The sequence below is a fragment of the Palaemon carinicauda genome, chromosome 30, assembly GCF_036898095.1.
Source record: "Palaemon carinicauda isolate YSFRI2023 chromosome 30, ASM3689809v2, whole genome shotgun sequence".
In the NCBI taxonomy this organism is placed as follows: Eukaryota; Metazoa; Arthropoda; class Malacostraca; order Decapoda; family Palaemonidae; genus Palaemon; species Palaemon carinicauda.
The window spans coordinates 18,298,648-18,312,855 of NC_090754.1; the positions used below are offsets into that span (position 1 = coordinate 18,298,648).

The following is a 14,208-nucleotide window of genomic DNA, read 5'->3' on the forward strand; positions in this document are numbered from 1 at the left end:
CGAGACCTGGGCAAGCATGCTCTCTGACCCGGGGTCACCTCAGGGCACGTATCACACCACCTGAGGTTACCCCTCATAGAAAACTGAAGTAGAGTAAACTACACAAAACTCTGGTTGGTTGGGAGGAGATCCCAGAAAAAATATAAATTACTTAAAATTTGTGATATTGTGTTTTCTCGGGGGACACCTTTCCCATCCGTGGACTAGGTGCTCCTCCTGATTGAGATTTTCGTTGCATGATTTGTTTTATTTTTCCTCAGTTAGCGATACCATTCTTCGTTTGGCTAAGATAGCTAGCATAGAAGAGCACTGCCTTTTGTTCCTGGGGAATCTGCTGTCACTGCGCCATCACTTTCCTGTTTTCCTGCGCCTGTGGCAGCTTCTGATCAACATGCTAAGCTCAAGGAACTAGCTCCGCTACGTTTTCTCAGGTAGCGCTCGATGCAGACCTTCAACTTGATCAAGCCTTGTTGATGGGAAGCAAAGAGTGATGCCCGGAGGTCCACCTCCAGGGGTTGGATTACTCTTCCTTCAGAGGGAGAGTTTCCTCCCCAGGTGTTGGGTTGTTTCTTCCTTCCGAGGGAGAACTTTCCTTCATCATCTCTGTTGTCTCTCCTATGAGTGATCACCTCTCGTTCGTGAGAAAGACCACTCACAGAGACACCTCTTCAGTATCGCATCTCGTTCATCTCATCTCTCCCTTCACAGACCAATAATCCAGTGCTTGTGAACTGCATTGGGATAGGATCAGAAAAGGGGCAGGCCTCGCGATCAGCAAAGGGGCAGGCCCTTCGGGCCGAAGTCCAGACCATGTTGGAGAAGGGTGCTCTTCAGGAGGTCCTCGACGGGTCTCCAGGCTTCTTCAGTCGACTCTTTCTTGTGAAAAAGGTGTCTGGAGGCTACAAAGCAGTCATCCACCTCTTGGCTCTGAATAAGTTTGTCGAACAGACTTCGTTCTGCGTAGAAAAGGCGCACACGTCAGACAAGCGCTAAGGCCACACGACTTCATGTGTACTCTGAATCTAAAGAATGCATGCTTCCAGATCCTAGGCCATCCGTTTTCAAGAAAGTATCTAAGATTCAACATTGAAAACAAAATATACCAGTTGAAGGTGCTGTGCTTCGGCCTTTCTATAGCATCTCAGGTCTTCATAAGTGTGTTCACCCTAGTGTCATCCTGGGCCCACTGGCTCAGCATCTGTCTCCTTTGTTACCTGGACGGCTGGTTGATCCTAGCAGACTCGGTGGTGACCGTTCTTCAGCGCCAAGACAATCTTCTGAGGCTTGGCCAAGATCTGGGGATCATGGTAAACCTCAAGAAGTCATTCTTACTTCACACTCAAAAAATGGTATACCGGGCCATGATATTAGACGCCAAACTAAACAAAGCCTTCCCTTCAGACGACAGGGTAGCGAGGTTAAGGAAGGTCGCAAGACCCATTCTCAGACGAGAAGAACTCGCAGCCCAGAAGTGGCCATGTCTCCTTGGACACCTATCACCCTTGGCCCTTCTAGTTCCCAACGGGCGATCTCTCCAGTGGCGCCTGAAGTCTCATTTGGAATACGCCTTCGATTCCCCGGACACTCTGATCCCCATGGGACTACAGGAAAGGACTGACCTCTGATGGTGGCTGGCAGACGAGATTCTACTGAAGGGTGTCAATCTTCTCGTCCTTCATCCTGATTTAATGTTGTTTTCAAACTCATCAAAAGAAGGGTTTTGGGGATTGGGGCACGTGCTGCAACCAACACGTGGGTTGTTGGAGGAAGTTTGCCACCAGGAACATCTCTACGACCACTTAACTGCCTGGTTGGATCCAGTTCATGGTTCCACGAGCCATGTGACTAGTCTGCTGGGATTTGGTACATTTGCATCCCTTGTGGATGCCTCGAAGGTTACAAGAATTTTAGAGGCATCGATCATTATCTCTATGGTCTACGTCTTGTCCAGGTATTGCTGACTTGCTTCCTGCTCGCTCCAATCTTGAGGTTCGGCTGTGACTGGGCCTTTGGGTCACTAGCTTCCAAGAAGGCTCTTATCGGAGCCCTTTCTTCTGGTTCGTTGGATTTGGCCGTAGCTAGGCCTTCGAGTTGCCAGCTTCCAAGGAAATTCCAAGGCAAAATTTTTCTTACCTTCCTGCAGACTTGAGTGTTGCTTGCCCTTGCGGTACTAGCTTCCAAGGGAGGATCCAATGGAGGGAGATTTAGCTGTGGTTGGCCCTCTGGGTTCCCAGCTTTCAAAGAAGGGTTCATGGGGATCCTTTCCTTCTGTTCCAAGTCATGAAGGCTCGGTAGTGGGTGAAAGATTTGGTAGGTAACCCTTAACAATCCTGTGATGGATGTGCTTTCTGGCTTGAGTTGAATGTTTTTCTGGATAAATCTATTCGATGATATTGAATTGGAATACCTGGTGGCATTTCCATACTAAAGGTGGAGATTCAAAATCCATCTCTTAGGGCATGTCCCCAGGTAACCCTGAAGATGGTTGTTTTGATGCCATACAAGGCTCTTCTCAATACCTTGAGATGAAGCAATATCAGACACTGGAGGTTCCCTTCCTGACCACAGTTTGTCTGAGGATTTAGTAGTTGGAATAACAGTGCTTATTCAGAAAACGCCTTTGACCAAAATGGCAAAATTTCCCAAAGTGTGTAGGTCCTTTTCTGAGAATATACCTTATGAGCTTGAGTGATTGAACTAAAAGGGTTTTGTGAAGTCTTCCTGTCCAAGAAGCAAGACGATCAGATTGGGAGTAATCAATTGGAGGACCGTTTCCTTTTAGTCACAGGTCACCTTCGGATTCAAAATTTAGTGCCAGGCAGACCTTGCTCAACTAGATGTCTGCCCTGGAATCCTTAGAAAACGGATTTTGAGCAAAGTGGAAAATCTATTTTTGGGTGAGATAGCAATGTCGTTCTGATGGAAGGTTCCTTTTGTTAGATTTCTAAGGGATATTTGCTACAGTGATACTCCCAGAGAATTAACCATAGGTCTCCAGAATTCTAACTCCTGGCGCAAGTATTCGTATTATAGCTTTAAGGATATTGCATAATATCAGGGGAAGTATTTTTTGATACGACACATAGCAATCTTCATCCCGAATATATTTAACTCTTTGAGGGGAAAGTGTGTCTAACAAAAGGGGAGTTGATATCAAGGTATCCGGTGGACCTCCGCTTTGTACTACTACGGCTCATCATTCCGAACTTGCATTTAAGCTGGAATAGTCGCAGATAGAGTAGTTTCTTGTGGGGTCATTTAAGAAAGAAAGAAGGGTGGGTCCATCAGAACGACATGGCTATCTCACCCAAAAATAGATTTTTTGCTTTGCTCAAAATCCGTTTTTTGGGCTCGGCCATGTCGTCCTGATGGAAGCTTACCAGAGAATTAACTTGAAAGCACTATATCTGTGGGCTGCTAGAGCCGCATATATGACATTACCAGTATTTGTCATATCCACCGAGCTTGGAACTAGCTTAGGGCTTCCTGCCCCCTGCAGGGAAAGTGTCGACTTCGACTAAAAGGATTCAAAGTTTGTATATCCGTAAGGACGCAAGGGAAACTTTCTAGAGATTACCTTTTCGTGCCTTGGATATCGGTACGGTCAAGATTCTATTTAAAAGAATAGAATAAAACTCTGGACTCTTTTATTTCATATACTGAGGGTTAAAAGAAGAGGCAGATACATTTTTCTGTTTATTTTCATAAGCAAAATTATTTGTAAATGTATACATCATAAGTAGAAGTCTAACCTTGCATCGATCAACATTATGGTTCTATATATTTCTATCCTGTAAGGGAAGAATATACATATATGAATTTTAAATATTTAACTTAGCCGGTGAATATATATAGCTGCAACTCTGTTGCTCGACAGACAAAACACTGTAAAAAACTTGCCAGCGATCGCTATACAGGTTGCGGGTGTGCCCATCAGCGCCAACTGTCGGCCAGATACCATACTCAATGTAAACAAAGACTCAATTTCTTCTCTGTCGACGTGTCGACAAGACGCACTTTACTCGCTGTTGAAACCTGGAGTTTTTCCCATCGTCTTTGGTGAAGTACTTTATTTTGGTTTTGAGCTTTCGCTGTGCAGGGTTTTTCTTCAAATAAATCCTTGAACTCTTTTTTTGTATCGGATTCATTGTTGATGACTTAGATCGTTTTTTTTGGAATTTTCCCTTGACCAATTCAAAATGGCTGACCTTTCACAAGTTCCCAAGTTTAGAAAATGCAATGCTAGGGACTGTTCTAGGCGTCTTCCAAAGGCTTCTCTTGACCCTCACACTGTTTGTTCCAATTGTCGGGGTAAAACCTGTCAATTGGAAGATCGGTGTGAGGAATGCGTGGGCCTTTCGGAATTCGATTTTATCGAATTTGAGAAGTACACACGCAGGCTAGAGAGAGATAGAGTAAGGAGAAGTTCTTCTAGGTCGATAGATTTTTCCTCTCCTCATGCCCCTCAACCTATTCCTTCCCCTGTAGTGGTTGTTCCTAACCCCCCTCCTAGCACTCAGGAACCATCGATGGCTGACATGATGCGTGCTATCCATGCCTTGGGGGAGAGAATTGAGTCCCTTGCAAGTGACCGCAATCAACTCATGGCGGATGTTAAGGAGCTAAAGTGCCAAAGTGCCGCGGGAAGTGATAAAGTGCCTAGTGAAAGTGTTGTGAACAGTGTTGCGCTTGAGGGTTCGTCTGTTCGTGCCTGTCGTCCTCCTAGTCCGGGACCTCTTGCAAGCTCCCAAGCCCAGGGGAGAAGCAATGTCGTACGACGCATGGGTTCGAGAGGCCTTGATCAGCGAACAGACGTTCCCTCCTTGGTATCAGGCGTATCTCCCCAAGATCGCCCCTACCTACGTAAGACGAGAGAGCCCGTTTTTACCTCGTCGTCCGAAGGTGTTTCTCGTAAGGAACTTTGGACCAAGGTCTCACGACCTTTAAAACGTAAGTCGGTCCCTTCAGGACAAGTCCAACGTCCCGGTTGTAGCCACTGGGTCAGTTCGGACTCGTTGCCTTCATCTGATGACTGCTCACCGCCTAAGAGAGGCAAAGCGGTACCGCCTCAGTCGCTAACCCCGTCTGTTGCCGCACTTGCTCCCGTAGACCCTAAATGGGCTTTGCTGCAAGACATGCAATCCAAGCTTGCGTCCTTGATGGAGGACTTTCATGCGGAGAAGGTTGCTGCTGAACCTTCTGGCCAACAACCTTCCAAGCGATCGGTTGTGCGTCCTGTTGACGCTGAGGTAACCTTCTCGCGTCTACCAGTTGAGGTGGTTCCTCCACCGATGCGACCCAGTGTGGGTTGCCAGCCGCACGTTGACGTTAAGCGACGCTCGGAGGTGGTTGTTGACGTTCAGGACGTTCAACAACCATCAGAGGTGACTTGTTTTGACGCGGTGCGTCAACCTCCGCAACCCGGTATGGTGTTGACTGCACAACCCAGACGGTCTAGACAGTCTCGGGTGGACGCTGTGCGTCCTCGCGCACCCATGGTTGTTGACAGTTCACAGACTGTGCAGCAGTTCCATGACGTTGTGTCCGGCTCCGTCACGCATGCACCAGTGCGACCGGACTCAGCGAGCCAGACGTTGCCCACTCCGTTGCCGTTTCCTCATCAGTTTTCGGATGAGGAACTATCTGATGAGGACGTTGCTGAACAACAAGACGATCAACCGTCAGAGCTGGACGAGCCTAAGGCAACTCAACCATCATTGGACTTTAGAAAAGTCATGGCTGTATTCAAGGAGTTGTTTCCTGACCATTTTATTTCTGTGGCTCCTCGTTCTCCGCCGTCAGAGTTTGTATTAGGCATGCCTTCTACCGCACCTGCCTTTACTAAACTCGTTCTCTCACGCTCATCCAAGAGAGCTTTACGGCTGTTAGGAGACTGGTTAGAGTCTAAGAAGAGTTTAGGGAAGACAGCATTTGCCTTTCCCCCATCTAAACTCTCTTCTAGATCGAGCGTCTGGTATGCCACGGGAGAAGTTCTCGGCTTGGGAGTTCCTGCCTCTGCCCAGGGCGACTTCTCAAGTCTTGTAGACTCTCCCCGCCGCCTTGCCATGAGACGCTCGAAGATTTGTTGGTCACCATCGGACCTGGACCACCTTCTTAAAGGGATATTTAGGGCTTTCGAAGTCTTTAACTTTTTAGACTGGTGCTTAGGAGCCCTGAGCAGGAAAATCTCTTCGACAGATAAGGATATTTCTTTGCTCATTATGTCCTGCATGGACAAGGCCGTCCGTGATGGGTCCAATGAGCTTGCTGCCTCATTCACGTCCGGAGTCCTGAAGAAGCGAGAGTCTCTCTGTTCGTTCCTGTCTGCTGGAGTTACGCCATGCCAGAGATCTGAACTTCTCTTTGCTCCCCTTTCCAAGTGCCTGTTTCCTGAAGTCTTGGTAAAGGAAATTGCCGCATCGTTAGTTCAGAAGGACACCCACGATCTAGTTGCGTCCTCAGCTCGCAAAGCTCCCCCTTTGCCTACATTGTCTGCTAGACCGAGGATAGACACTCCAGCGTCTCGCTTTATTCCGCCCTTTAGTGGCAGAGCCTCCAGCAGAGGAGGTGCTCGTGCCGAAGGGAAACGAGGGAAGAGGAAAGGACCCAAGTCCTCCAAGGACAGAGTCTGACTGCCCGCAACTTCAGACAGCAGTGGGAGCCAGACTCAAGAACTTCTGGCAAGCCTGGGAGAAGAGAGGCGCAGATTCACAATCTGTGAAGTTACTCAGAGAGGGGTACAAAATCCCATTTGTACGCAAACCCCCTCTAGCAACGTCCCCCATCGATCTCTCTCCCAGGTAGAGAGAGGAAGAAAAGAGACAAGCCCTGAAACTGGAAGTGTCTCTTTTGCTAGAGAAGGGAGCGATGGTCAAAGTCTCGGACCTTCGATTACCGGGATTTTACAACCGTCTCTTCCTAGTTTCAAAGAAGACAGGAGGTTGGAGACCGGTGCTAGACGTCAGTGCTCTGAATGTCTTTGTCACAAAGACGAAGTTCTCCATGGAGACCACAAAGTCAGTCTTAGCAGCGGTCAGAAGGGAAGACTGGATGGTCTCTCTAGACCTAAGGGACGCCTACTTCCACATCCCCATTCACTCAGACTCCCAACCTTTTCTGAGATTCGTCTTCGAAAATGTGGTCTACCAGTTTCGGGCCCTGTGCTTTGGCCTAAGCACAGCTCCTCTTGTGTTTACGAGGCTGATGAGGAATGTGGCCAAATTCCTCCACTTATCGGACATCAGAGCCTCCCTTTATTTTTACGACTGGCTTCTCAGAGCCTCTTCCAGTCGTCGCTGTCTGAAGGATCTCAAGTGGACTCTAGATCTGACCAAGGAATTGGGACTCCTAGTCAATTTGGAAAAGTCGCAGCTGGTCCCATCCCAAACTATTCTGTATTTAGGGATGGAGATTCACAGTCTAGCTTTTCGGGCTTTTCCGTTGGCCCCCAGAATAGATCAAGCCCTGCTATCCATCCAGAAGATGCTGAAGAAGGAACGCTGCTCAGTCAGGCTGTGGATGAGTCTGGTAGGGACGCTGTCATCCCTGGAACAATTTATATCACTAGGAAGACTACACCTCCGTCCTCTTCAATACCATCTAGCTTTTCACTGGAAAAAGGACAAGACGCTAGAAGCGGTCTCGATCCCGATTTCCGGAAAGATAAAGTCTTGTCTGACTTGGTGGAAGGACAATGTCAACCTAAGAGAGGGTCTTCCCCTGGCTGTTCAGACTCCCAACCACGTTCTCTTCTCGGACGCATCGGACTTGGGCTGGGGCGCGACACTGGACGGTCGGGAATGCTCAGGTCTGTGGAACTCGAGTCAGAGGAGCATGCATATCAACTGCAAGGAGCTGTTGGCAGTTCATCTGGCCTTGAAAAGCTTCGAGTATCTCCTTCGAGGCAAAGTGGTGGAAGTAAACTCGGACAACACCACGGCCTTGGCGTACATCTCCAAGCAAGGAGGTACCCACTCACTGACGTTGTATGAGATCGCAAGGGACCTGCTCATCTGGTCAAAAGGTCAAGACATCTCCCTAGTAACGAGGTTCATCCAAGGCGACTTGAACGTCATAGCAGATTGTCTCAGTCGGAAAGGGCAAGTAATTCCAACCGAATGGACCCTCCACAAGGATGTGTGCAAGAGACTTTGGGCCACTTGGGGTCAACCAACCATAGATCTCTTTGCAACCTCGCTGACCAAGAGGCTTCCAATCTATTGCTCCCCAGTCCCGGACCCAGCAGCAATACATATAGATGCCTTCCTCCTAGATTGGTCACATCTGGATCTCTACGCATTCCCACCATTCAAGATTGTCAACAAGGTACTGCAGAAGTTCGCCTCTCACGAAGGGACAAGGTTGACGTTAGTTGCTCCCCTCTGGCCCGCGAGAGAATGGTTCACCGAGGTACTTCGATGGTTAGTAGACGTTCCCAGAAGTCTTCCTCTAAGGGTAGACCTTCTACGTCAGCCACACGTAAAGAAGGTACACCAAAGCCTCCACACTCTTCGTCTGACTGCCTTCAGACTATCGAAAGACTCTCTAGAGCTAGAGGCTTTTCGAAGGAGGCAGCCAGTGCGATTGCTAGAGCAAGGAGAGCGTCTACCATTAGAGTCTACCAATCGAAGTGGGAAGTCTTCCGAGACTGGTGCAAGTCAGTTTCTGTATCCTCGACCAGTACCTCTGTAGCTCAAATAGCTGATTTTCTCTTATACCTGAGAAAAGGACGATCCCTTTCAGCTCCCATTATCAAGGGCTACAGAAGCATGTTTGCATCGGTCTTCCGGCATAGAGGCTTAGATCTTTCCAACAATAAAGATCTGCAAGACCTCCTTAAGTCTTTTGAGACCACCAAGGAGCGTCGTTTGGCTACCCCTGGATGGAATTTAGACGTGGTACTAAGATTCCTCATGTCAGACAGGTTTGAGCCGTTACAATCAGCCTCCCTGAAAGATCTCACTCTTAAGACTCTTTTCCTGGTATGCTTAGCCTCGGCTAAAAGAGTCAGTGAGATTCATGCCTTCAGCAAGAACATCGGATTTTTGTCGGAAAAAGCCACTTGTTCGCTGCAACTTGGTTTTCTAGCCAAAAATGAGCTGCCTTCTCGGCCTTGGCCTAAATCTTTCGATATTCCCAGCTTATCGGAGATCGTAGGCAATGAACTAGAAAGAGTCTTATGCCCTGTTAGAGCTCTTAAGTTCTATTTAAAGCGTACTAAACCTTTACGAGGCCAATCTGAAGCTTTATGGTGTTCAGTTAAGAAACCATCCTTGCCTATGTCAAAGAATGCTTTGTCATACTTTATCAGATTGTTAATACGAGAAGCTCATTCACATCTGAGTGAGGAAGACCGAACTTTGCTTAAGGTGAAGACGCACGAAGTTAGAGCCATAGCAACTTCCGTGGCCTTTAAGCAAAATAGATCTCTGCAAAGTATAATGGACGCAACCTATTGGAGAAGCAAGTCAGTGTTTGCGTCATTTTACTTAAAAGATGTCCAGTCTCTTTACGAGAACTGCTACACACTGGGACTATTCGTAGCAGCGAGTGCAGTAGTGGGTGAGGGCTCAACAACTACAATTCCCTAATTCCATATCCTTTTAATCTGTCTCTTGAAATGTTTTTAATGTTGTTTTTTATGGGTTGTCCGGAAGGCTAAGAAGCCTTTCGCATCCTTGTTGATTTGGCGGGTGGTCAAAGTCATTTCTTGAGAGCGCCCAGATTAGGGGTTTGATGAGGTCCTGTTGTATGGGTTGCAGCCCTTGATACTTCAGCTCCTAGGGGTCTGTCAGCATCCTAAGAGGATCGCGAGGCTCCGTAAGGAAGACGTACTTATAAGGCAGAGTAATCGTCTAAGTCGACTTCCTTACCAGGTACCTATTTATTTTGTTTTTGTTATTTTGATAACTTCTAAAATGAAATAAAAACTCTTAGCTCATAAGATGTACAGTAAACATATTTAACTGGTCTCTACCCACCACCCTGGGTGTGAATCAGCTATATATATTCACCGGCTAAGTTAAATATTTAAAAATGATATTTTAATTATAAAATAAATTTTTGAATATACTTACCCGGTGAATATATAAATTAAACGACCCTCCCTTCCTCCCCAATAGAGACGCAGTGGGATGAGAAGAAATTGAGTCTTTGTTTACATTGAGTATGGTATCTGGCCGACAGTTGGCGCTGATGGGCACACCCGCAACCTGTATAGCGATCGCTGGCGAGTTTTTTACAGTTTTTTGTCTGTCGAGCAACAGAGTTGCAGCTATATATATTCACCGGTAAGTATATTCAAAAATTTATTTTATAATTAAAATATCATTATATAAAAAATGCCACTCAGATGATTGTGAAGCTAAACATGTCTAGTTTCACTTGGATGTTGGATATGCATCAACACTGTGTTCAAATGTTCACACGGCACTAGTGTTATTGGTTAGATTCTGCACCTGTATAGAACAGTCTATTAATCACCTTAGTGATTTTCACTCGAAGGTATTAATACCTATGCACCCGATGGGCTGTTAAGTCCCAAAACAGTTCACTGTTCATCGCAGCACTAGATGACAGGTTTTATGACACTACTTGCCGCCACCACAAAGTGTTTTATCTCGTGCACTTGCTTTGCATAATGTTCATAGAAGACTCCGGATGATTTCCAACCCGTATATGAGCGGAGCCTCTCAAAGTCCGTATGTTGAAAGAAATTCAACGAAGAAGCAACTTTTCTTGGATTGTGACCTGTGGGTGTGCTGTCTGGATCCGCTCTGCGAATAAAGTAGGTGAGTTTCGCTCTCAGTAGTCTTAGGGATAAATTTGATCATGAGGTTTCGCCTCGGAAGAGCTGTATGTAGATGTTCCACTGTACCTATACTGCATCTTGATTTTGAGTAGAGGGAACAAAGGGTTTGTATACATCTTTATAATAATATTTTTGGGTTATATATTTTATCACAGGTGAGCTTTTTTTTTTATTCAAAGAATGAACATCAGGGTGATTCTCAGGTAAATACTGAAATAATTCATTCTATTTGAAACATTCAATTTTCCCAATTAACAAAAACTTGTGGGTAACAGATACAAGGAGAAAAGAGGCTACATTGACAAAAGTACTTTATTGTGATGAAGAGGACTTATGAATATTTTTACTTTTTTCTCCCTCAAGCTTACCCCTACAGCCTATTGTTAAGAAGGCCTTTTCATTTATATAAAATCAACTGAATATTTCTTAATCCAATGATTAATGACCCTTTTCTTTTCCAGGAATCTAGTGTAGATATTGACACAGATGAAGGCAGTCCCCTGTCTTCTCCTTCTTCGCCAGTACCTGGTGCATGGACAGCAAATCAACAAGTAAGAAAGAAAGCGATAATAAAGATACCCATTGCAGGTTCAAAGAGAAAAAAAAAGCAGCTAGGGGCTCCACATAATGCAGTATCAAAACCTGATAGTTCAGTATCTAATAGTCATCTTTTGTTGGCTGGGACAAGTTCCCGAGGCCGCAAGATTTTGCGGAAAGAAGATGCAAATTTTGTCACGTAGATATAACAGTTTTTGCCTTCAGCTTTTTTCTTCGAAATTGTGTTTAGGCACAGGATTTATTTCTAGGCAATCATTTTATGATGCTCAGGTATTAAGTTTTAAGGCTTCTCATTCTGTCTGTATAGAGTAAGATGGAGTTTCTTATTTCTGCTGCTGCTAGTTATGAAGCAAGATTTGTGCTGATTTCATTGAAGACATAGGTTACTCTAAATTTGATAATACAATATACTATTTCATTGTTCCTGTACTAGGAACAGGAAAAATTGCCAAAGACCCCTGAGACATTTAAAAGCTGTGTATAACATTTTTTATATGTTTTACAATTTTTATTTATATTCTCTACAGTATTTATTGTGGTATAGTTATTGCTATAACAGTTTTCAATGCAACTTGTATCTTCCTTGCCCGATTACACAAGTATGGTATGTGTTAACGTTTATTGTTGCTGGGTTTTATTAAGGTATATAGGGACGATTTAATGTTTTAAGTCAACTTAGATGCAATGATATTTTGTGCATCCATGAATTCAAACTTCATACCTTACTTGTACATTGTACAGTATGCTGTAACAGATTTACAGCATAAGCCAAATAAGTATATTGCATACAGTGTATGTAAACATGAAGCATTAATTTTAGATAATGCATCCATATAGTGTACAAACCTCTTATTTAACCTAATACCTATGGTATGGTGTCACATTTGACATTTTAGCATAAGAAAATAAGCGATTTGTATGTGGCACTCCCAAACATTTTACACTATACTTTTCAATAAGAATATGATAACACAATTTCTAGCTATGTATATACAAATTAAGACTAGTCAGGTGCATAACTGAAATGAAAGCTCAGGACTGGTTCATTTCATTCTTCTGTACTAATGTTTCTTTGCTTTTAATTTAATCTTTCAGGTTTAAGTTCTTGACAGGATTGGCGGGAACTCGTTGGGTTAGAATATGCACTCCCTTTTTAGGTGGCATTCCTCACTAACATATAGACACTGAAGGGGACGTAGGAAAACAGTTTAAGAGGGTTTTACAGTATTCAGAGTTGAATACTAGTTTACAGGGTGTTTTTTTTAAGCCAAAGAAATCTCATTATAGATGCATGCATGAGTTCCTAACTTTTTTTGCATGGTGATTGTCTGGCTATGTATTACCTTTCATATTATCTTTATATCTACTTTCAAGCTATTAGGGTTTTTGGATTAAATTTGCATGATGACAGGGTATGGTTTTGTAGTGTAGTAATTTTGATTACCAGGAGCTCCATCATTGGAGTTGTAGTTCTTATTGTGACAATAGCCGTTGTGGTTGATATCCGAGCGATATGGTTGGTTTTCTTGGCATTTATTTTATTTCAAGTAAAAGTTTCTTTTTGTAAATCATAGATTATTTATGTAGAGCTTTTTTATGTCAACTACCTGAAACAGTTTATGATATCTATTAGTGATGAAGTGTTGTGAGATAAGGTAAGCCTTATAATCTACTAAATTCTTGTACGCTTGATATATTTTATATTTTGTACGTCTGGCATTTGGTGTATGTTTATCACGTCACAGGCTTTGCCGAAGCTTTAGCTAAAAAAGATAATAGGAAGACTGCAGCAAATTACAATGACAGTTAGCTTTCATGTCATGGTGTAAAGATTAGCACAAAATTTCTGTGATACATGAGTGGTTATTGTTGCTTTGACTTTTATTTAGCACAAAATCTCGAAGTGGATTGCATGTGAGTCACAAATTATTTAGTTTGATTTTGTGTGAGTCTGTCTCTCTCGACCCTATAGTTGCAGTGGCGATTCCTGAAGAAATAGCCCCCCACCCCCCCAGACATCACAGCTAATCATGTCTCCCACGTTTAAATTTGTAGGAGAGACAACATGGTTGGCTATGACGTCATTTGGGGGTGGGGTTTATTTCGTCTGGAATATTTGTGGCGACTTTAGTTAAAGACCCCTGTCTGTATGGGAAAAGAAGTAAATGAGCCACATCATGAATGGTTTAGTCATGTTCTCTTTTTATATTCTTTTCTATACTATGCAAAGGGATTAGTTATCTGTGAATGGGTGGTAAATCATAGTTAACCCAAGGTCTTATATTTATAACAAATAAAGATATTTTGAGTAAAGCTACTTTTTTATTGTCATTTATGAATTTTAATGGGTAGTAGATATGTAAGGTAAATGTTGACGTTTCTCAATTAATAGGGCTATTGCAGGGTATAGTCTTTATTTTGATAAAGTTAGTTCAACATAGAGGGATAAGATTAGGCATGCATTAGACTTTCAGAAGTTTAACTTGGATGCAGGTGTACTTAATTAAGTACTTTTCAGCAGTCTTGTTCGGCTTTTGGCAACTTCAGATAAGGAAAGTAACTAATCTTATTTTTTCTTTGGAGAATGTTGGGCATTCAGTTGGATGGAAGATTTTCTTCTAGTAAAGCTAAAGTAGATTTCCTAGTAGTAATCATATAAGACAACAGTGTTCTTTACTACCGACCAGTTTTTAATATTACTACTACTGTACTTAGTAATTACTTGGATTGCATAAGAAAATGCACACTTTCATTTTTCATTGTTGCTAAACCCATCTAGTTAGCCCTGAAAAAGTCTTGTGTAATTATTGATAGAGTTGCTTTTATGAGCACATTTATTT

General features: G+C 43.8%; 1 protein-coding gene across 4 annotated transcripts in view; it reads left to right on the forward strand.

The window, feature by feature from the left end:
- Positions 1-14,208, forward strand: part of LOC137622910 (uncharacterized) — a 133,069-nt gene that overhangs the window by 104,519 nt on the left and 14,342 nt on the right. For 3 of the 4 annotated variants that reach the window (XM_068353462.1, XM_068353463.1, XM_068353464.1), the window contains one exon: positions 11,272-11,361. In XM_068353462.1, coding sequence (XP_068209563.1) covers positions 11,272-11,361 — 90 coding nt within the window. Of the gene's footprint in view, positions 1-11,271; positions 11,362-12,463 lie in introns of all 4 variants that reach the window. The other variant, XM_068353465.1, reaches the window with a different exon arrangement.